Here is an 18,202-nt window from a genome sequence, read left to right on the forward strand (position 1 = left end):
TATTATTATATCACAAAATGTGTTGGACATGACAGCCTTAAACATTTATTATACATGAAACAGAATAAAATAAATTCTGTAAACTCAAGTTGTACATAAAAAAAAACATACAAACACCCGATATCAACAATAACCGTGTCAATCAATTCAAAGCAACTAGGAGTGAATAATTGAGTGCCTTTTTTTTTGCACACATTACTCTTCAGCAGAGGCAAAACAATTCATTTAAGTGCATTTTCAAACCATTCAACAGAAACAAAAACATGATTACCACATATAGAATATAATCAGAAAAAAATAAAAATGGTGTAAACTTCCATTATAGGTGAGGGTGAAAACCTATCAGCACAAACACATTGAGGGAGGTGAGCTTCATGCCCCTCTGTGGGGCTGTGGAGGAACGAGACAGAAAACACATTTCATGAATGGTTGTAATGAGGCTGTTCAGTCCGGTAATACAGCTGTAGTCCTGACTCACATTGACAGTTGAAGCGGTGGTGGAGGGGGTGGTTGGGGTCAAACAGTGTCTGCATACAGGGGGGGTGGGGGTAGCAACTCCAGGTGGGCGAAATCCATTTCCTGTTCACTGCCGACCGAAAACATGAAAATACACGGTGATGTATTCAGGGAGGACAGCAACTGTCATCTTAAATTCACCGTCGAGATTATTTAAGGATGATCAGAAATGGGCCAAAGCTCAGAATGTTTCGTTTTTTTACTAAATACTCAATCCAATTTCCTTTGATAAGGTTGGGTTCCTTTTGTACCCAATCCTGACTTCATATTGTGACCTGGCTTCCCAATAACTTCTTCATAAGATGGACGGGAAAAACATTAGTTACTCATCCAATTCAAACAGACTTCCAGACAACTCAGGGAGTCTGGCGACATTTGGGAAGGGGAAGGAGTCATGATTATGATCCCTTCCCAGAAGGTTTGTGCGTACGCGTGTCAACACTCACAGATAGGGGGGCTCCTCAACCGCAGACAGGAAGCCTGAGAATACACAACGGATAAATAGACGGCATTTGATACAGCGCTTTTCTAACCAGCGGCCAATCAAAGCGCTTTAAAATATTGCCTAACATTCACCCATTCATGCACACATTCACCACACCGACGGCGGTGTCAGCCATGCAGGGCGACAGCCATCTCGTCAGGAGAAGTGAGGGTGAGGCGTCTCGCTCCAAGACCCCTCGCACCTCGTGAGCCACAGGCCGCCCCCAAAAGCACCTTCGGTTAACACAGCAGTTGCTGCTGCGGTCGAGCCGTTAACACGCAATAAGTCAACTACATGTTCATCCCACTCGACACCCAACAGACAGCAACATTACGGTCGAAGTGTGGGGTAAGTCAATTAAAAGTAATGACGAGTGATATGGGGAGAGGCCAGTCAGAGCAGACTTACTTGGTTGATCCACACTTGACACGGTCAAAGCAAGAAGCGGGGGAAAGAAAGGGATAAATTAATTTACACAGACAGACACAGACACACACAGACACACACACAAGGCTGAAGACATTCAATAATGCATGGAACAGGATAGTCTAGTGCAGTGCTTCTCAAATGGGTATGTGGATCCCTAGAGGTACTTTGAAGGATAAATGGTAAACTAGGAACATTTTAAAAAAAATGCTTCATATTTGACATTTTAATATTAGTGATAAAAAATTGTAAAGGGGTTATACAAGTAAAATAGTTTGAGGGCCACTTGTCTAGAGGAAACTGTGTCCCGACCTTAAAATAAGTGGTTCAAGGTTTGATGCCAATGGCCTCAACACTGCCGGTAGGCTGTTCACTTTGGATAGAAGACGAATAGATGACCATTAATAGTAGTGAATAGGTGGTCAGGAAGAAGCTTTTACTGTACTTGGTAGGAGTTTCTCCACCATTCCCTTTGACGATTCCATAGTCTTCCTTGTTTTGCTGGAAGAAGGTGGCCAGTTTCTGGAGAGCTTCGTGTCGGGTCCTGAGGGATGGAATCAAGAGATTATACAATGTCAACAACCTGCAGTCACTGATCAGCTTTCAACTTCAATTAGTTTACAACACACACACACTATAGGTGATGACTATGCATTTCCATTATTAACTGTATATTCCAAAAACTGTATTTTGCAATGTTAAAGGATAACTTATAGAGCAGTGGTTGTCAAAAAAAATGAATTTTCCAGCCGATTACTCCCTACACAGAACCTTTTCGGAAGAAAGAAATTAAAAATAATTGAACATTAATAATGTCTGTCTATTTGGCAGTGTAAACATAAATATATATTTTTAAAAGGGTACAGATACTAAATTTTGTAAGGAACATGGGCCTGTGCGATGCAACCGTTGCATCGCAACGGTTGCATCGCACAGGGTCAGAGCATGCAGAGGTGGATAACATCATACACACACACACACACACACACACACACACACACACACACACACACACACACACACACACACACACACACACACACACACACACACACACACACACACACACACACACACACACACACACACACTTTCAGAAACTGACAACATTTGGTGTTTCTGGAAGCACTTTTCTCCTGGATTCTCATTTGTCCTTGTTTTTAGATTAACATTTCAAGCCCTTGTGCATTTTCTTTTGTCTAGCTTTCATAATTTAAACTTTTAGTTTTTAATTTTCTGAGTACCCCCTGCAGTACTCCAATGTACCCCTAGGGGTACGCATACCCCCATTTGAGGACCACAGGTAGAAACCGGTTGAACCGTGTTCAAGAGTTGGAGGGAGGAGTGCAGGCAGGCAGAAAGTGTAGCTTATCAAAGTGTCATCTTAAAGATTTAAGTGAGTTGAAATTGTAAAGAAAAAAAGGGACACATCCTCTCACAACTCAGCCCTTCAGAGTGCCTGATTTCAGAGAGCTCTCCTTGAGCGAGAGTTGGATAAAAACTACCTATTTTATGTTGTTCGTCGTGGCACTTAAAAATAGCACTTAGCATTGTATAACCTCTTATCCTAGCTGTATTTGTCGTGTGGGTTAACTTAGCAATTGTTAGTGCTTGGCACATGTTTCTATGAATATCCTTACTGTGCCGACGACGATATAACTCAGTTTCTCTTTCTTCTGACAAATATACTGATTGTCAGTCACTTTGGATAAAAGCGTCTGCTAAATGCTCTGAATGTAAATGTAAACAATAACAGACAGGAACAAGTGATGGGTAGAGAAAAAAGGTTGAATCTCCCCGTAGTGATCTCTTCCATAACAGACACTAATAATGACAATCAGAGCCCGTCACTTTCAAAAACAAGCACTTTTAGAAGACCTACATTGACACGGTGCTAATGCCCCAAGGGTAAAATTGCATTAAACAGGCTGAAGCGCTCCTCCTCAATACTAGATCAATGTAAAGACCCGTTGTTCGCATTAGTCACTTGGACCTTAAATGATGGGAAAATAGGACCCAGGTTGAAAAATCAAGTAGGTCTCCTTTACTTCCGCAACCTCCTTAGTTTCATATCGACCAACCAACGACAGAGGTATCAGCTTGGACTAGAAACCTTGTATGATAGACATCCATTTTTTTAACGGTTAAAAATAACAGTGAAATATAAACATGATGATTCATCTCAACCATTCCTTAGTGATAAAAACCCAAACCTTTTGCAAGAGATGGGTTTATTTTGCATCACAATCTATTTGTTGTCCGTTACTAGCCACATTAGAACATCCTCTGTGACCTAGTGGTGTATAAGCATACCCAGAGGGAGTACATAGAAAACCTAGTCCATAGGACAGAAGTTAAAGCATCAACGCATCAACTTAAGGGTCACCCTGAGCAGACACATGTACTTTCATTCTTGAATTCAAAGCTATGCCGTCGTATTAGTAAAAATGACATTAGACCATCAGTAAATTAATCCTCACTATATTTCGTCTCACACATTTTGTTATATTTTGTCTCCTGTGAAGCTTTCTGTTAAAAGTTTCCTTTAACGGCAATTTGCCCTGGACTTATTTTTAGCAACCGACTGTAAACATAGAACATTCTCACACTAATTGTTTCCTTTATATAGTATTAGAGTGAGTGAGTGAGCGACTGACTGCTAAGGAGACTGGAGACGTACTGTGTGTGCAGGTCTTCAAGGTTGGCATCGCTGAGTGTGTGTAGGGCACTAGGGTGGCTGCACACTGCCAAAGGAAACAAGGGAAAACGTACACATCAGACATTGAAGCTGTCTTAAGGTCAGAGTTTTTGAAGAGAACATCACAGAGAAGATATGCTAATCTGATGACTACGTCTGGAGTGAAATGAGATCCTAGCATGGGCCCATGGACCCAACAGATGTCCCACTACTTTCGAGGGCTTTGTTAAGGGGTATTGTAGTAAGGACTGATAAACAGTCCTGACGGACCACTTCTAGCAGGTGGTCCTCTTCTGCACCACTAAAACACACTGTTGAATTCCTGAACGGGAGATACAATATACTTACTCATCTCTGGCAGAGTGGTCTGCTGATGGAAGCTACTGTAAAGTATTAAGGGGGAAATAATTAATTTATTCCTGCAATAATACATAAAACAAGAGGGGCAAAAATATCAAATATAAAAGAACAAACAAAGATTAAAAAAAAACTAGAAACATCAGAAAATGGATCAATCATCAATTTGCATTTCTTTCTCATTAATGTAAAACACTAATTCTAAATAACGTCTCCATTAGGATCGCACATTTTAGCATTGCAAATGTTAACCGAATATATAAATGCTCTCTTACTGGCTCTCATTGGAGCGGGAAAGTGTCTCATCTTCACACGCCCATTCCTCGCTATCATCTGTGACTGAGGAACATAAATCAATACATCTAGGCAAAACACATGTAGACGATCAGAGATCTGGCAACGTCAGACCCCCTCCGCGCCATGCACACAACATTCCCCGGGGTCCAGACCTGATGACGCACCAGCACTCCAATCCGTTGTTTACAACGCACTTCCTGCCAACAGTGCGTCTGCATACCGACGCGCAGCATAGCGTTGAGCCTCATCACTCAAATCATTTACTTTCCAAGAAATTACATTAGTCACTATTTCTCTGGGTAAGTTTGTGTACTAGGAGGGGACAAAGAGCCTGCCAGTAGTTAAAGATCCCATATTTTAGGGTTAATAATTGCATTTAGGGTCACTACTAGAACAGGGTAACATGCCTGAGCATCCTAGAAGTAGCCGTTATTGTGCAAAACCAATTTCAGGATCTTTCAAAAACGTTCCGAATCATGTCGCTTTCAGCACGCACGCACGCACCCCCCCCCCCCCCCCCCCCCCCACCCCCCCCGAGTAGTCCAGTCTGCTGTGATTGGTCAGCACGCCCAGTCTGTTGCGATGCTCGAACACTTTGCGTGTGTGTCGGTAAATTCACTCCCCAGAGAAGTTGTTAACATTGCGGGTAGATTAGCAGACATAAAACATGCAAACATATGTCACAACAGTCTAAAGCAAAGGGAAAAGTAGGATATCCCCCCCTTTAAGAACGGACATAAAGCAAAGACTCAGCACATTGGTTGATAATGCAGTGGTCCTTTTCAGAAGAAACTGGAGATCACTCACAGCTGCTGGTGAGAACCGGGTAATTAGAAGACCTGAGGAAGCAACAAAAAAAACTAATCGATGGGTGGACTCAGTGGTGCGTCGCATCCGTGTTTCGCTGGAGAGGAGTCCTCCTATCGCCATGGCAACACCTGGTACCTGCTCCCGATGCTGATGGTGTCCGCCTCCATGTTGCCTTCTCTCCGGGCCGCCTGGGCCGTCTTGCCCAGCTCCAGCATCTCCTGGATGTTGAGCTCCACGTTCATCACGGAGATGTAGCCATCTGCCCGGAGAACCACCGCATTAGGAGGGCCCCACTTACCCCTCAACAGATGAAAGATAATGTGCACTGCTCCAATATTTCAAGGGGTGATAGAAGTTATGGCCAGATGCTGAACCTAAGTCAGCATGTATTAACTCACTGATGGTCAAGTTTGAGTCTTGAGTAACTTTCTATTTAAGCAATTTCATAAAAAGTGTTTTTTCTCAAAGTCAGTAGTTGGCCTTTAAAAGAACAACATTTCAGACTCACACTTTAGGTTGGCGTCGCGGGCGAGCCAGCGTCCTTTGGGACAGCTGTTGGTGCGGATGATGCTGACCATGTCTCCGCTGGTGACCGTCAGGTCGTTCTTTTTATGCACCTTGCTGGCCACCATCACTTTGGCGTGGTACAGAGGCTCCTCCACACCCGTCACCTGGGGCCACAGACAGTGTGATCATCAACAAGCCCGGCCTCTTGTAGTGGCACTGGTATAACCAGCTCTTCTGGACCGAAGCACCACTAGGTGCAACCTGACTTTGAGCTCCCATCTGCCCACATTCAGATGCCAATAATACCCATAGGGGGTAAACAAGTAGCCAGATGACCTGCTGGTTTTAGTTTATCCTTTCGGCATCGTTTCATTGTTTTTGATGATTGAAAATGTTATCGATTAAGCCTATGTATACTGTGTTTTATAAAATCCCTCTGTGGCCTCTGCGGTTCCATATTAACCTTGAAGTTAACATTGAAAAGCTAAAATGTAACAAGTTGAAAAGACTTGAACTCCCAAGCGGAAAGAAAGCTGGTAAACCAAGGGGTTGAATGAAAGAAACATTACCTTGAACTTCTTTTTCATTTCGGTCTCCCTCTTCTCCTTCTCCTTCTGTTCCTTCTTCTCCTTCTCCTGCCGCTGCCTCTCCCTCTTCTTCTGCTCCTTGTGCTCGTTGTGGTCGGGGCTCTGGCGATCTCTGCTCAGAACAAACATGGCCGCCTCAATATACAAACGAAAACCAAGTTACTTTAGATATATTTTAATTTGGCTGGCGACCATTAAGCCACTTTAGGGATGCAGTTATCCAAAGCGAAGTACATTGAATTTAGATACACGTCATTAATTTAGGCAGTTTGCTAAAGGATGCCTCGGCTGTGGAAATTGAGGATCAAACCGAAGTATGGTGCATACGATGTGCATCAATATAAAAAGGTTATTTAGCAAGTTAAGAAAGTCACAGTTTGTCGTAAAACTGTTCAAGAGAATACTTAGCAAGAAAGACTACAAATAAGTGACATGACTATCTCTCCACAAGCTAACCAGAGCCGCTGAGGCCAACGTGATGCCTGCGTCTTTCAGACATGGATGTAGTCACAACCAACCGGTGTGGCTCATTCTTCTTTGCTTCCTGTCTGATAAGGCACAGGTAACCTGCTTACAGCCATGTTGGGGTTGGTGAAACCCATTCTGCGAGACGTAGTGCACTGAGCAGTTTCACACAAAACAACATTTTATTTTACTGTTTTAGGAGAAACCCCAAACTTTCGCACTTTCAAAATATATATATTTTTAACTGAAAAAAATCTGTAATTTATGTCACACTTCAACAGGATAAAAAAATATTTGCATCTCGCCGTTGACCATCGTACTTTTTCTTTATACCAAAGATAAAAAGGTCCCATCACCGGTTTAAAATGTTTTGCCTGTATTTGTGTATGTATGTCACACTGCAATCCTGATCATCCCTGGATGGAGGTATCCCTCACTCTGCGTTCCTCCTCAAGATCTCTTCCTGGTTGATTAAGGGAGTTTTTTTCTTGCCCTCTGGGAGGCTAGCATCAGGGGAGTGTGATAAATATATGGCCTGTTAAGCCCCGATTGAATTCAATACCTGTGGAAATGAGGATGGACTGCATGGCTGTGCTCTCCTGGACGGCTGCCCCTGTGGACGCCAGAGCACAGACACACGCATGAATGAATCCACTCCCTGCTGGGACACCTACCGAGCAGCCAGGGACCAGTGGAGCTATACATACCATGGATTGCGAGGCCATATGTTAAGGCGGGATTCCTCCTTCTGGGGGAGAAGGAGACGTTATTTTGGATTTTGATGTTTAGTGGACGACTTGGAGGAACCTAGACGAGTCGTTGTAGCCATGAATGAAAAATCGTGTTTGAGGGAGATGAGATGTTCGAATGCATAACATTACCACTTGATTGCCGTCAGCATATGGATCTGTAAGAAATGGCCTATGATTATACGATTTCATAAATGCTGATAAACAAAACTTCATTGAAATGCAACCTTGACAATAGCTTTAGAAGTCAGTGGTTTCTTACTCTTGGGTCCGCCTTTATGTTCCTTTAGTGTCCTTGAGTTCTGGCCGCTGAGGTATCCGTTGATGGTCTCCACGTCTTCATACAGGTTTTCACAGGTGCCATGATAACCGTCCAGCTGGGGGGAGCTAGGCACAGCAGTCAAGTTCTCAAAATCTTCTGACATTTGTGGATAAACATGCTTTTCACTTTGGAGTTGAATTTCAACTGAGCTGTGCTCACGCGCTCACACACATGCGCATTCACACACACACACACACGCGCACTCACGCATACACCTCTAACCTGGGCTGTGATTCGATCCAGTTTGCCAGAGCTGCATGTCGGGCTCGGACTGCCTCCTCTGGGGAGGAGCCCGCCTCAGAAGCCCCGGGATGTGCCTCCCCCGCAGCAGTGGAGCCGTGCTCGGGCACTGGAGGCGGTTCAGGGGTCCCCATACGGCCCTGACCGCACCAGCTCTCTGGGGCTTCAGGGAGGCTGGATGGCTCCTGCGTCACAGAGTCCTCCTGGCTATCCAGGTTGAGAGCCTGGAGGTCAAAGGTCAAAGGGTCTGCAGGCTCACACTCCAGCAGAGCCTCGAAATACAGCTCAGGGTCTACCGGGGGCGGGAGGTCAAAGTCGACGAATTCGAAGACCTCCACCTCTAGGGAGGCGATGTCGATGGGGTGGTGGGCGTCTGGCGCTCTGCTGACCGAGTGGTCAAAGTCGGGGAAGTCCGGCGCGTCCAGCAGGGTGGCGTTGGCTGTCGATTGGTAGTGTACGAGGTCTTCGACAGGGGGCGGGCTCAGATCTGGTGATGGAGGGACAGAAACCACACATCCTCAGTCCCCACCGACCCAAGATGTTCAGCTCAACCCCACCCAACGCAAACCTCTACACAAATCTTAAACCAATTCAAACGTCATATTACCTATGCACTAATTAAGTGCAAAAAGGGCTAACCGTACGTTGACACCAAAAGCTATAAAAGATGCAAAATCGCCAAATAGCTCAAAACGCATCGCTGTCCAATATATTTACAGCTCATATCGCTCCTGTGTTTTCTCGCATATGTTTACTGGGACCACCCACGCCGACGAGACATCTACATTCCGATTGGCTGGCGGCCATTTACAGCCGAAACACTACTAGCTCATTTGCATAGAGTTGAGCTGTTTTCAACTCTCATTTACAGCTTTACAGCTTTAAAGCTATCGCTCAAGTGTTTTATCGCTCCAATCGCTTTATCGCTCGTGTCTAATAGAAAGTGAATGGGCGTTTATCGCTCAAAACGCTTTACCGCTTTTGGTGTGAACGCACGCACAGTAAGACTTTTGATGAGTTCGGACAGACTGCTGTCATGGGTGACACTGGCACCACCCAACACCTCGGACTAGACCACCTCACCCGGGCTCAGCAGTAAACACAAGACATAAACGACACAACCAAAGTACCTAAAGAGACTAAGGGAAGTATCCTTACCCCGGGCTGGGAAGTAGAAGCCCAGGTCTACGCATGGCGGCCTGGGTGGCTTAGCAGGCACCGGCCCCAGCACGGCCGCGTCCAGGAGAGACCTCCTGGGGGGAGCAGGCGGCTGGGGCGGTCCGTCCGCTCTCCCACGAGGTAATCCATATCTGTCCCTGCACAGCTGCTGGTCAAAGCCCGTCTCTGCCCATGGAGCAAAAGTTAGTGACTGACTGTGAGTGACTGTGAGTGACTGACTGACTGTGAGTGACGGACTGACTGTGAGTGACTGACTGACTGACTGTGAGTGACTGACTGACTGACTGACTGACTGTGAGTGACTGTGAGTGACTGTGAGTGACTGACTGACTGAGTGTGACTGAGTGAGACTGAGTGAGACTGACTGACTGTGAGTGACTGAGTGACTGTCCAAGCTTATTTTTAACATTTGCATAATGACCCATGGAAGATAAATGCATACATATACTTATTGCCTGTACCCAAATAAGTCAAAAACAACCTTAACCTCTTAGTCCTACTCACTGTGCGAGGTGGTGCCCACTTTGAAGAAAGGTCGGGCAGAGACGCACGCCAAGTCTGGCAGACACACCGGGGATGGAACTGGGAAATTCGCCTCGCTGGTCGCTACGGCCTTCGACAACATAGACGCCGTCTTACCCCAGGTGGCGCGGGCAGTGGTGGTGGCGGGGGTGGCCTCGTCAGTGGAGGGCAGACTACTGGCCTTGCAGGACAGCAGCATGTGTTTGCGAGAGAACTTCCTCTTGGCCCTCTCTAAGGTGCTCATGATGCGGCTGTCCGAGTCGCCGCTGGTGTCCCGGGAGGGGGGGGTTACGTCCGGGCTGGGTAGCTGACCGTCTGCCCCTCGGGGACACGGGGCCTCATCCTGTCCCTGGAGGGAGGGCAGCTCACCGGGGACGCTACCAGGTCTGCTGTTGGTCAGTGAGGCAGCTGGGGCACACTCTTCACCTGCTGTGAGGCCCTTTGATGATTTAGAAGCTTTGAAGGGGAGAAGCAAGCCTTTTCTCTTCGTCCTGGTGGAGGGCAGGGTCTCAAGTGGTGGTTCCATCAGCTGCTTAGGTTCCTTAGTGGATCCCACTGGGTGTAGCTGATGTTCCTTCATAGGGGTTGGGGGTGGGGGAAGGACCAAGGGCAAGTGCCCCTCCAGGACAGAATGCCTCGCTGCTGTTGGTGGTGGCATGTTATCGTCCCCATTCCTGGTTCGTGTCCGAAGGGACGTTTGGGGAGGGAAAGAAATGGGACGCATGCCGCCAGAGGCCCTCAATTCGCTTCTGAAGATTACCCTGGGAACCGCCTGCGTTCCGTTTTCTGCCGCGCTATGGAGCTCGGTCAGGACGGAGCGGCAGTGGCCGCCGGGCGGGGGGACGGAGGAGCATTGGCCGCTGGGCGGGTGGACGTTTCGCGGCTTCTCGGCGATCGTGGGTCGGCTGTTCCTGGCTTGAGCCAGGGCAGCCTCCTCCTGGAACTTGGCCCTCAGAGCTTTGAAATTGGTCGGTCCGTCCTTGAATAAATAATGCGTTATCGGTTATCGACTATCCATGTTGTTAGCATATCCGCATAGGCTCAATGTGGTAGTTCTCTTGGAGTCTTCGTTAATTAAAAAAACATTGAGCCTTGAACAAGTATTAACAAGTAACATGTATTAAACAGCAATTAGGCCTCCATGAGGAAGAATGGAGACAGCCTACTGTAAAGTATATATAAAGAGCTAGAATTAAACCATCTTATGACAAATTCTGCTTATCGTTATAGCTATCTGTAAATAAATAGCATTTAAACAAATTCGGAAGTAAAACGAAAAGCAATCGTTTCATTCACTTTTTAACGTTACCTGTTCCATTGTTATTCTTTATATCAATCAGAAATGACCTATTGCAAATAAATAGCAGCCTCGAGCTCGCCTTGGATCTACTACCAATAAAGAAGCAAGACACCAGAGTACATTGGTTCACTTTCTCAAAGTGGGCGACGCAAACAATTCGAACGAGCCGCCGTGGGACTCACGTGGTCGAATGTGCGTGAATGAACACGTGAGCGCACTCACCTCAGTCATTCTTTTTTTTTTTTTTTTTTTTTTTCTTTGCCAAACTTTTTGCTTGAACGCCACATTTAATTTGTTGAATCATTATATATCAACTTTGTGTGTGTGTGTGTGTGTGTGTGTGTGTGTGTGTGTGTGTGTGTGTGTGTGTGTGTGTGTGTGTGTTTGTGTGTGTGTGTGTGTGTGTGTGTGTGTGTGTGTGTGTGTGTGTGTGTGTGTGTGTGTGTGTGTGTGTGTTGGTGTGAGTGAGTAGGCCTACAGACGAATCCCAATATTGACTTTCACAAAAATCCATCAATCAATGATTCACCCAGCCAGACATTGATATAAGACCACTCTAAATGATCACCAGCTGCATGGTTCCTCACCAAAGAAACATTCTGATGTGATAATCAACTCCACCAAATAACTGAACATGGATCTATATATCCAATTACTCCTCGGTGTATGCAGCCTATTTATTTCCTTCATCTCGTGTGCACCGGGCAATGGGTATGCTATGACTTTATTTTCCTAACATTGCTAGCGTAGGACATGCTTGTATAGCTGTTCAATTGAATGTGTGCTCCATTTTTCTTTGTTTATTTCCCTGTAGATCACAAGAGTTCAGAAGATTGGTCCGATCGGTGGACAGGCCGTCACCCATCGACTGTAGTCTGGGGCGGTGGAGCCCCTGGAGCCCCTGTAGCGCCTGCGCGGGGGAGACGGTAACGGGGCTGCCATCGATTCACTGTTTTATTCTGGCTGTTGACCCCCTTCTCCTAGAGGAAGATATCTCATTTTGGATTGCTTATCCATATTCCAAACAGAACTAAATTGAGCTCAAAGATGATAAAAATCGACTATCTACAATGCGTTTTTAGGCAACAGATAGGCAAAACCATACATTGTATACAGTTTACAAACCAACGCAATGTTAAACAACGATCACTGTTGACAAAGTCAGGATACCATGACAACCTGGTGATCTATTTGATGACAAACAGGAGCTGAACTAAGGTGATCAATGACCCCATCAGCGCTCCTGCTCTGAGCTGATTAATAGGACCGTTGCCACATAGATCCAATTGATTTTTTAATTCAACCTTTGTGACCTTTTTTTGTGCAAGTATACACAATCCCATTCCTGAGCTACTTGTACTCCCATGGTGATCCCAAAGAAATTATCATCTGCATCAGAGCTGCATATTGAACCACACACTCACATCAAGGTACCGCTCTGTCTCTGCTAGGTACATCTGTATCTTGTACAGTATGTTTCTATCAGTTTCATCTTCTCCAAACCAGAGTGGGGAGGACAATTCCCAACATTGACTTGAATGGTGGCTGGGTGGTTTAAACATCCTCGCCAGGCGGAGTCAGATTGGACTTTGGGGCTGGGCAGGGCTGACACCCGCTGCACATTAAGTAATCAGTGTGCACGGGTTAAACCAACCATCTCCAATGCACCCTCAGGGAGCGATCTCCTGCTCGGCAACATGGAGCCCCGGCACTGTGTATCATTGTCAACACACCATTACAATAAACCCGTCTTCCAACCGCACCGCCCGGTGTCCTAGTGTTCGGGGGAGCCCAGGAAAGCAACTGAGGGGGAGTGTAGCATGCACATGGTTACCCGCCAATTTACCCGTGCTCAATAATTCACGAGTTGCACATCTCTCACCACTAGCCTGCAATCTAACCCCATCCTGGTGCAGTTGTTTCATGGTTCCCGTTTTACGGCTGCTGTTGTTGTTGTTGTTGTTGTTTTACCCTGTTGTATTTTCTGTCCAAGTGGCGGTTCCGCATCCTGGACAAAGCGTCTCAGTTCGGCGGCGCCCCGTGCCACGCTGCCGGCCAGCTGTGGGACAGGCGGGCGTGTCCCCCGCAGACCCTGCCCTGCATGGTGGCCGACGTCTGTGGAGAGAGCTTCACCTGTGACGAGACAGGCAGGAACACACACACACACACACACACACACACACGCTCGCTCTCGCTGGGAAGGATGGAAGAGATTGAAGTATGAGTGGGATTAGCTGCGTTCAGTTATATTTGATTCCATTCAAGGCTAAAAATACGACGTCACCATAGCAACATGTTTGTCAGGACCAGTGCTGCCGGGGGAAGCAGTAATCAAAAGGATAGGATCCAAAGGCCGACAAGTTCTCTGAAAATGTAACAAACAGATTTTAATAAAGATGCTCAAATCGCAGTTCCATGAACTGGCAGGTAAACATCCAAAAGGAAGAAGGGGCATAAGAAATATAACAAACTTACAAGGAAACCAAGGGCGTGAACTGTTTTATGATGGGAATGAGGTGCAGGTGGGAAGATTGACAGGTGTGTGTGTGTGTGTGTGTGTGTGTGTGTGTGTGTGTGTGTGTGTGTGTGTGTGTGTGTGTGTGTGTGTGTGTGTGTGTGTGTGTGTGTGTGTGTGTGTGTGTGTGGCCATCGTGTTTGGTTGCGTGTGTGTGTCCATCTGCCCGTGTGTGTGTGGGCATGGTGTTGGTGGTTCTAGATCGCTGCATCTCTCAGGACCTCCTGTGTAATGGCGAGAACGACTGCGGGGATGGGTCAGACGAGGACACCTGTGAGGTGGTCACCCTCCGGCAGGGCAAGTGCCCCACGCTGTGGGACATCCCTGGGGCGGAGCGGGCCACACGGGGGTACATCCCATAGTGGAGCCGGGTCAGAGGAGGGTACAGCCCTTAAGAGTAGTAGTAGCTGAATGAAGCTGGCTCAGAAAGACTCCCCCTTGAGGGAGACTTGGTCAGACACAATCACAAATAGACCGGATTAAGCGTCTGGAGGTGGAGTAAGAAATTGTATCGGCAGGATTCCTTTCCATAATGTTGTCAGACACTTGTAACAATGATCAGTCAGTTGCTAAAACAAGCACTTTGAGAGGACTTTGATTGACAGAGTGCTATTGCCCCTTAAGCCCCTCTAGAGCTATTTGCTTAATACTTGATCAATTACAAAAATAGTTGTCCATGTTAGTCACTTTGATCCGAAATTAACAGAAAATGGCGTCAAGGTTGAAAAATGGTGAAGAAATCCTTTAATGACTTGACACTGAATTCAATGCAAGTTGCTTTTATGAGTAAGTAGATAAACGGACAGAGTGATTGAGAGACCAGTTATGTTATACATGAAACAGGGAGTGTTGGTAATTATACCGGTACCGTATAAACTTTTCACTACAACATTGAAAGTTTGAAACTGAATGTTAATTGTGTGTGTTTGCTACAGATACAATATATTGACAGGGGAATTCATGCTTCCTGTCCTCGACCATCAATACTTTGGAGGCCGGTGCGAATACGTCTATAACGGCGAATGGAGGAAATTCACCTACGACGCAATGTGTGAGAACCTCAGTTACAACGATGAATTAAAGAACTTCAGAAAACCATACAACTACCACACCTATCGCTTTATGGTAGGCCTCCTACGAACCCCACTTTGCTTGTTTGCTTATTGTTTGTGTTAATAATCGGATTGATTCTGACATTTAAAACTTTGTTTGCAGGCCAAGGCGAGGGCGGAGGGTTCTTCCGAATACTATAGCAATGCCGTGAGCCTATTGAACGCCAGGAAAACGCACCAATCCTCGAACTTCGGCTTCACGGTCGGAGTCTGCTATGTGAAGGCCGGGCTGCAAATGAGCGACGAGTCTGAGTTCCTTAGCAACGTAACCAAACACAAGAGCGAGGTACGAGTATAAGTTTCACTGTCATTGACGTGTGTGATTATGTGATGTCTGGGGATTTTTTTAAATAATCTACTGACTATCTGTATCAGATGATGAATATGGCATGAATTTATAGTGTCTCATCAACAATACATTTTATAAAAGGCAAACAAATATAAAGCAAGAGGGAACTAACATCATATTATCTTCAGTTCTTAACTTTTTTTTTACTTGGCTAAATATTACTATGTACGTCCAACATATGAAGTATTATTATTATAGACCGGCAGCAAGACTTCGATCCATTATTTTTTTTTCTTCCGAATTTACAAACACATAACTAGGATTGCTAACTCTATATTTCTTCAACTTTCAGAATCTGGGCTTTGTTAGGATTTGGTCTCAGGTGGAAACGGCCCAGTTCAAGATGCGCAGTAATGGGCTGATGCTGGATGAAGAAATGCACCGGTCCCTCAAGGACCTCCCAGAGGAGTACGACGTCACCACGTACTTCCTGTTCCTCAACAACTATGGCACCCACTACGTCACCGAGGGTACCTTGGGAGGCACCATGGAGTACATTGTGGTGGTCAACAAAACGGCCATCGGCCACTCTAGTACGGTGGCTTTCTTTTTGATTGAATTGTTGTTTGAGGATTGCAACACCTTGGCCAATCACTATTTCACAAAAAATTAACAAACCAAAATTTGAATAGATGGATGCCATAGTAAGAGGATAGGGAATTCACTCTAGGATGCGGACAGGTTAGGCTGTGGTAATGGGGGTTCGATGGGAGCATCCCATTAACTGTTGGTTGAATTTTAGAATTAGGTTTATTAATAAGTAGGTGTAACGCATACAAGGTCATTTTCCTGATATTTGGTGCCAAGAAATATAAAAATATAAAGAAGAGACAATATGTCAAATAATATGGAATGTATATATAATGTATAGAGGATGTCTGATTTTAGAATAAAATTAACTGCACAGTTGTGCATGTCGGTCCAACCCCTTAGTTATCCTGATGAACAATTCACACTAGCTATACAACCCTGAATCTGTGTGAAATAGACCCTTCAACTATCTCATCCATATACATAGAACACATTTAAAAAAACCAAGATGAACGAACAAAATAGTTTTTGACTATGAGAATTGATATGAAGAGCTAGCTTCAGTTAGCTTTATACGGTTGATGTCAGGGACCCACATCAAGTGGTTGGCTGGATACGCAAGTCATTTCTATTATGTTCCTTTTAAAGGCATAGAAGGTAAAAAATTGGCCAGCCGCTTTGGCGGTTCCTTTGGCGTGGATATCCCGGTGGCTGAGGGAGTGTCGGTTGGTTTGAAGATTGGCGGAGAGGTCGGCAGTGCATCAGCAAACCCGCGACAAGGTAAGATCTTTTTAGTTTGACATTGATTCTGTAGTCGTGTGCAAAAGTTAATCTCCTATATATTAGTGGGTTAATCAGATTAAATATTATTAATTTAAAGTTCTTTATTTGTGTATTAATACATTTATTTATTTATTATTTTATTTCAAGGAAAATGCATGCAGGAGGCTTTTAGATATATAGATGCATATATTCTTCCATATTTGCCCTAGTTAAGGGTGCAGCCTCGAGTGAGATCAACGACATCATTGCACGGGTAAAAGGCGGTGTCCCTGAAACAAAGGCCGACCTGCTGAAGATCAACGACCCAGAGATTTTCAGGAAATGGGGGGCAAGTCTCCAGTACAGTCCGGCACTCATCGAGTATGAGGTGTGTGCGTGTGTCTGTGTGTGTGTGTGTGTGTGTGATCTAAATCAAAACCAATTTGTTGGTGAAGGCATATATTTGCCTGGACCTTCAGTTGCTCTCCACTCTCTGACCCCTTCCCCCCATACCTCACCCAGACCATGCCCATCTACGAGCTGGTCCGCCTCAGCACGGCTGCCCACTACTTGGGCAAGAAGGTGGTGCACCTGCGGCGGGCCTGGGACGAGTACCAGCTCCATTTCAGCGCCTGCCGCTGTGCCCCCTGTCGACACAACGGGGTCCCCGCCCTGCAGGGAACCTCCTGCAGCTGCATCTGCCGGGAGGGCTACCGGGGGGTCGCCTGTGAGGTGACGGAGAGGGCCGGTGAGAGGCTGGGGGTCTTCTGTCTGGGGTCTTGGTCCGAGAGGGCCGGTGAGGGGCTGGGGGTCTTCTGTCTGGGGTCTTGGTCCTAGAGGGGCTGGGGGTCTTCTGTCTGGGGTCTTGGTCCGAGAGGGCCGGTGAGGGGCTGGGGGTCTTCTGTCTGGGGTCTTGGTCCGAGAGGGCCGGTGAGAGGCTGGGGGTCTTCTCTCTGGGGGTCTCGGTCTGGTCTTGTCCACTAGCAGGTTTTTTCACGAGAGACACAAAACACAGCCTCCACCTCCATAGTTTGGTAGATGAGTAAATGCCTCCTTCGACTTATGATAACGTCGTGTTAGTGATTGTATTGGCATGTTTTCCCTCTTTAAATGGGGGCTGTTTGAACACCATGTCCGAGGCTGATTAGTATCGGTTCATCTCATCCACAGACAGGAGAACAGACGGCCAATGGTCCTGCTGGGGGGTCTGGTCTGGGTGCCAGGCGGGGAGAAAGACCCGAACAAGGAGCTGTGATAATCCAGCCCCAGATGGGGGCGGAGCCAACTGCTTGGGCTCCGCCTCTCAGAGCCAGCGGTGTTGACATGTTGACTCTGTTGAATGTTTCTCTTTAAGGTGCAATGGAATACAGGTGATGGGGCAATATTAAACTGGTGCCAACTGCATTTCTGTGTTTGACCTTTGTTCTTTTTACTAGTTTTGGGTACCGACGGTAGCTCTGATCTATGCATTAAT

The 18,202-nt window shown here is 46.1% G+C and overlaps 2 protein-coding genes across 11 annotated transcripts; one reads left to right on the top strand and one right to left on the bottom strand.

Moving 5' to 3' along the window:
* Positions 1 to 32: 32 nt before the first annotated feature.
* On the bottom strand, positions 33 to 11,643 carry si:ch211-188c16.1 (formin-like protein 7). Of its 10 annotated transcripts, XM_030363203.1 has the most exons (20): positions 11,469 to 11,636; positions 10,142 to 11,138; positions 9,617 to 9,802; positions 8,441 to 8,945; positions 8,159 to 8,283; positions 8,029 to 8,054; positions 7,855 to 7,895; positions 7,710 to 7,760; positions 6,665 to 6,794; positions 6,097 to 6,259; positions 5,724 to 5,847; positions 5,586 to 5,617; positions 4,757 to 4,820; positions 4,473 to 4,507; positions 4,107 to 4,170; positions 1,872 to 1,970; positions 1,409 to 1,422; positions 963 to 996; positions 479 to 586; positions 33 to 390 (listed from the first exon to the last, which is right to left on the bottom strand). In XM_030363203.1, exons 1-19 carry the CDS (start codon positions 11,475 to 11,477, stop codon positions 517 to 519), a joined length of 2,769 nt encoding a protein of 922 aa, XP_030219063.1. In that variant the 5' UTR covers positions 11,478 to 11,636; the 3' UTR covers positions 33 to 390; positions 479 to 516. The 10 variants fall into 10 exon arrangements, 7 of the variants coding, with proteins under 7 accessions (XP_030219063.1, XP_030219067.1, XP_030219065.1 ...); XR_003977602.1 differs by lacking the exon at positions 1,409 to 1,422 and having other exon boundaries at positions 11,469 to 11,637; XR_003977601.1 differs by having other exon boundaries at positions 33 to 586; positions 963 to 1,422; positions 11,469 to 11,639.
* Positions 11,644 to 12,010: 367 nt separating this feature from the next.
* On the top strand, positions 12,011 to 18,132 carry c8a (complement component 8, alpha polypeptide). Its single transcript, XM_030363208.1, has 11 exons — positions 12,011 to 12,170; positions 12,274 to 12,385; positions 13,453 to 13,606; positions 14,176 to 14,323; positions 14,910 to 15,099; positions 15,190 to 15,372; positions 15,728 to 15,968; positions 16,615 to 16,746; positions 16,959 to 17,116; positions 17,251 to 17,476; positions 17,899 to 18,132. The coding sequence occupies exons 1-11, from the start codon at positions 12,094 to 12,096 to the stop codon at positions 18,048 to 18,050; spliced, it is 1,773 nt and encodes a 590-aa protein (XP_030219068.1). The 5' UTR covers positions 12,011 to 12,093; the 3' UTR covers positions 18,051 to 18,132.
* The last annotated feature ends 70 nt before the right edge of the window (positions 18,133 to 18,202 follow it).

This window comes from Gadus morhua, chromosome 8 (genome assembly GCF_902167405.1).
Source record: "Gadus morhua chromosome 8, gadMor3.0, whole genome shotgun sequence".
NCBI classification, from domain to species: Eukaryota; Metazoa; Chordata; class Actinopteri; order Gadiformes; family Gadidae; genus Gadus; species Gadus morhua.

Coding starts and splice junctions, on each gene's coding strand:
- si:ch211-188c16.1 (XM_030363201.1), bottom strand. Junction 8,284..8,440: donor TGGATCGAATCACAGCCCAG/GTTAGAGGTGTA, acceptor TGCTGTGCCTAG/CTCCCCCCAGCTGGACGGTT. Junction 5,848..6,096: donor CCGCGACGCCAACCTAAAGT/GTGAGTCTGAAA, acceptor TTCTCCGGGCAG/ATGGCTACATCTCCGTGATG.
- c8a (XM_030363208.1), top strand. CDS start 12,094: ATGGATCTATATATCCAATTACTCCTCGGTGTATGCAGCCTATTTATT. Junction 13,607..14,175: donor CTTCACCTGTGACGAGACAG/GCAGGAACACAC, acceptor TGGTGGTTCTAG/ATCGCTGCATCTCTCAGGAC. Junction 15,969..16,614: donor AACGGCCATCGGCCACTCTA/GTACGGTGGCTT, acceptor TTCCTTTTAAAG/GCATAGAAGGTAAAAAATTG.